General features: G+C 35.3%; 1 protein-coding gene across 1 annotated transcript; it reads left to right on the forward strand.

Moving 5' to 3' along the window:
• Window positions 1-1,414: 1,414 nt before the first annotated feature.
• On the forward strand, window positions 1,415-3,557 carry LOC130630019 (uncharacterized). The gene is made up of 3 exons (XM_057443416.1): window positions 1,415-1,463; window positions 1,587-2,300; window positions 2,464-3,557. Exons 1-3 carry the CDS (start codon window positions 1,415-1,417, stop codon window positions 3,555-3,557), a joined length of 1,857 nt encoding a protein of 618 aa, XP_057299399.1.
• The last annotated feature ends 1,010 nt before the right edge of the window (window positions 3,558-4,567 follow it).

The following is a 4,567-nucleotide window of genomic DNA, read 5'->3' on the forward strand; positions in this document are numbered from 1 at the left end:
ATAATCATTCGCCAAAGTAGTGTCGCAAAATTTTAATCTCTTTAATAATAGCGTCGACTGTCTGTGTGTCCGCGAAAGCCGTGTCCCGTAACGGAAACACGAAATTTTTAAAATGCGCACCAATACCAAATGCGATATATTTTACCGACTTTGTTTTGACTGCGTGCGCATAGTATTGCAATCACGACGCCTGATTCTAAAAACAATCAAAGATTTTCGCGATCAAAAAGAATCCAAGATTTTCGCTTAAAAAAACATTTCAATATATTTTCGCGGGTGAATGAATGAACAAAAGGCCATTTTGATTCTTAAAAACAATCCAAGATTTTCGCGGGTGAATGAACGAAAGCCATTTTGATTTTGAAAGTACCTGTTTGACTTTTTTATCTTCAAAAACTTTATATTTTTTTAATATTAGTTTTCTCTTTGTTTGCAATGTAAAGATAAATATATTGTCACGTTTTTTAGCTGCGTACAGATCACAGATCTTAAACGCACGAGTTTTGGATTTTTGGCTAGGAACGAAGATTTTGCTGGCTAGCTAGCCATCTACAGCCTTACTTATTACTATTCTGTATGGCATAAGAGCACTTTATCCTAGCCAATTTATATTTATGTTGAGGATGTAGCCATTTAGCTAGCTATTTGACTAAAAGTGAGAGTATAAAAATGCAGTTTGGCTACAACAATATTCTTAAGCAATAATTCTTATGCTAAATGGCTAAATGCTGTTAGCTAGCTAGGTAGCTACATCTTTTATTATTTTCCTGAAAACTTTTTCTGCACATAAAATGGATGAGCATTTGTTTTAGCTGGAGGGGTAAAGACAGGCTGTTCATTTGAACCAAAGTTGCAATGAAGTTTTTTTGGAAAAGGTTATTACAGCTGTTCAAAACTGTTTAACTGTACTAAGCAGTTAGTCCAGTGTTAACAAAAGTTGTTATGCATATAAGGGATCAGTAAACTGACAGCAAATTTTTAAACTTTCTCGGGAATCACGGCTGTACGAATGTGCAACAGTGTTTACCTGGACTAACCGCTGAGCCCGGTCTTAGCAATGAACTTTTTCTTGTGTTTTTATTTAAACAGAGTCTGCGAGAAAGTTTTTTTTAAAAGTGTATTATCCCTATACGCCTGTGCAACACCGTTAAACTGTACTAAGCGCTCAGCTCGGTGTCAAGATTCATATTTTTAACTTTCACAAAACTTATAACGCAAAATAAAATAATATTGACTGATTGTTTTGCTATGGTGGAGTACACGTGGAATCAAGTTAATACACCAAAACATTAGAGGATTATTTTATAACCGAGAAAATTTACAAGCACTTTTTTCAACCGAAAATACTATCATAACCTTATCAGAAACTCACATAAAATCCGACAGTTGTTATGACAATAAAAACTTATACGAAATGCCGGGGTACCAATTTATCTACAAAAACCGTACTAAAGGTGTAGGAGGTGGAGTAGCGATATATATTTCTGATGATTTAAAGTGAAAACGACGAGCAGATCTAGAAAAGGACAACGTAGAGTGCATATGGATTGAGGTCATCATTTTTAAAGGGAAAAATTTGCTTGTAGGGTGTATATATCGACCCCCTGATTCATCAAACTACTTACCAAAAGATTTTAACAAGTTTTTCAAGGACATGTTAATCAAAGTGAATACTCTCTCCATGGAAACGTTTCTCTTGGGTGACATAAACGCGAATTACAACGTTAAATCTTCTCATAAAGAACTAAAAGAGATAATTAAGTCTCAGGGATTTTATCAAATAGTTGAAAAAGCAACACGAATAACAGCTGAAACCAAAACGCTAATCGATGTTATATTGACCAACAAAAGATCAAATGTAAAAGTTACGGACGTCATCCCATTAAGTTTGAGCGATCACGATTGTGTTTTATGTGTCACAAAAATTAATCATAATAAAATTCCACATCGCACTATCAAATGCAGAAATTATGCGAAATACAACCACGAAGATTTTCAGGAAGACCTACGATCACGTGACTGGTCCCGTTTGTATATGATGACAAATGTTAATGCGGCTTGGCTTTACTTTAAACAGATTCTTTTTCTGATATTAGATAAACACGCTCCAACCATTGAAAAACGGGTGAAAGGTAAACGTTGCCCTTGGTTACCAAATGACATCAAGAAAGACATGAACACTCGAGACCAGCTTCTCCGTAAAGCGAGAAAATCCAACAAGGGATCTGACTGGTCTGCATATAAAACATTAAAAAATCGTTGCAACAACAGAATAAAATATGCTAGACAGAAGTATCATAGTGATTTACTTTCTGAGAATTGTAGAAATCCTGCAAAATTCTGGAAGTAAAGAAATCCTACCTCCGAAAAATTCGAAAAAATCACAACAAACTACGTCAAACGATAGTTCCAGAAACACTGCAAGAGCAAAAAGTTTTTGTTATTACTATTCTACTGTTGCAGAAAAACTCAAACAAGCTGCATTTCCATTGCAAAATTTCATCTGGAAGAAACCTAAGCAGTACGACCGCAGAACTGACAAAACCTTTAAGTTTGAATACGTTAGCAAACTGTTTGTAGAAAGAGAATTACAATCGTTGAAACGTAAAAAAGCTGCTGGATGGGATAATCTGCCACCGGGTATTTTGAAAGATGCAGCGACAGTTCTGTCAGGCCCCCTTGCGCATATCATTAATCTATCGCTACAAACTGCTACGGTCCCAACAGAATGGAAAATTGCCAAAGTAACTCCAATTTACAAAGGAGGCGACACAAAAGATTGTGGTAATTTCCGCCCAATATCTGTATTACCTGTTCTGTCCAAAATACTGGAAAAAGCTGTACACAAACAACTTATCGATTATCTGGAAAATCACAAGCTTTTATCAGAACACCAGTTTGGATACAGAAGACGCAGATCCACAGAGCTCGCAACAATGTTACTAGCTGATAGTATCCGTAAAGAAGTTGATAATGGTAACCTAGTCGGTGTGCTGTATATCGATCTTTCAAAAGCATTCGATACGCTCAACCATCCAGCTCTTCTAGAAAAGTTATCATCATGTGGTATAAATGGTACAACTCACGAATGGTTTAGTGACTACCTTTTTAATAGAAAACAAATGTGTGTAGTTGAAAATTCCAAATCTGACTTGATGAGTGTGACATGTGGAGTGCCTCAGGGGTCAATACTAGGACCGTTACTCTTTCTGGTGTATTTCAATGACCTCAATGAATGTCTAAAAAATTCAATCGACATCGAATTTGCTGACGACACAGTCATATACATAGCGGGAGCAAACAAATGTATTATTGAAAATCTATTAAACAACGACTTGAAAAATGTATCTTCGTATTTTGAAGAAAATGGTCTTGTCATCAACCTGAAAAAAGGCAAGTCAGAGTCAATGTTATTCGGCATATCTAAAAAACTGACCAAATGGGGAGATGAATTGTCATTGTACTACAACGAAACACCTATTCCAGCCACCAAAGAATACAAGTACCTAGGAACAATCCTCGACAACACCTTATCACTGAACAGCAATTTCAATTGAATATACAGAAAAACCTGTGGCAAACTACGTTTGATGAACTCCATCTCGAAGATGTTGACACCATTAGCTAAACTGAAGGCATACACGGGAATGGTGTTACCTTGCATTACGTATAATTGTACTGTAATCTGAATTTAAATCGCACGCAACTGAACAAGCTGCAAAGTATCGATAGACTTACAGCAAAAATAGTGGTAGAGAAACAACCTACGGTGATCCACGAAATACATAAACATGCAGTGATACTGGTGAAAAAATGTCTGACAAATGAAATTTGTGAAAATTATACTGATTATTTTAAGATCCACACACACGGAAGAGCAACCAGAAATAGCGGATTTCTGCTCCACGTTCCTGTTACTAAGCTGAAGTTCGCTACGTCTGGTTTTTTTTCCATGGGAGTGAAATTATACAATTCCTTGCCTATAAAAATAAGGCAAGAGGAGAGTTTTTTGGTTTTTAAGAAACTTGTTTCCGAGCACTATCATGCTTGATCAACCTCGTTTCCAGGATCCACACTATTATTCTTCGAAACGAGGTCGGTGCTTGCATTGTAATTTTTGTCTGTAATAGACATACTTTACATTACTTTCCAGGAGTCTTCTTTAAGTTGCCTATGTTCATCACGTTGGCAAATGTTTCTTGAACATATGGTACTAGGTGGCTCGTTTGTTTGCCTTACCACGCTCGTGACATCTCTTTACGTAGTGTTTTCGTCGAACCGTCTCTTTTTATTTTAAATTTATGTCATGCTCTTTACCAACGATATTTTCATTTTATTTTATTGTATAATATATTTAACTAATTTTAATTGATTATTCTTACATTTTAACTTTTAAACAGGACGCATATTAATAGCAATATTTTTATATTGAAGTGCACATCCTGTATAAATATTCTTAAATAAATAAATAAATAAATAAATAAAATAAATAACGGTTTGTAAACTCTGCTTTTATTTTAGCTATCGTTACGTTATTTTTTGAAAAATACGTTTCAGTATACCTGTA

This window comes from Hydractinia symbiolongicarpus, chromosome 2 (assembly GCF_029227915.1).
Source record: "Hydractinia symbiolongicarpus strain clone_291-10 chromosome 2, HSymV2.1, whole genome shotgun sequence".
In the NCBI taxonomy this organism is placed as follows: Eukaryota; Metazoa; Cnidaria; class Hydrozoa; order Anthoathecata; family Hydractiniidae; genus Hydractinia; species Hydractinia symbiolongicarpus.

What these genes read in the sequence shown, in the direction of transcription:
- LOC130630019 (XM_057443416.1), top strand. Translation starts at nt 1,415, where the DNA reads ATGCCGGGGTACCAATTTATCTACAAAAACCGTACTAAAGGTGTAGGA. An exon ending in CCGTACTAAAGGTGTAGGAG is followed by an intron (nt 1,464 to 1,586) that starts GTGGAGTAGCGA and finishes ATTTGCTTGTAG; the next exon opens with GGTGTATATATCGACCCCCT. An exon ending in TGCTAGACAGAAGTATCATA is followed by an intron (nt 2,301 to 2,463) that starts GTGATTTACTTT and finishes CTACTGTTGCAG; the next exon opens with AAAAACTCAAACAAGCTGCA.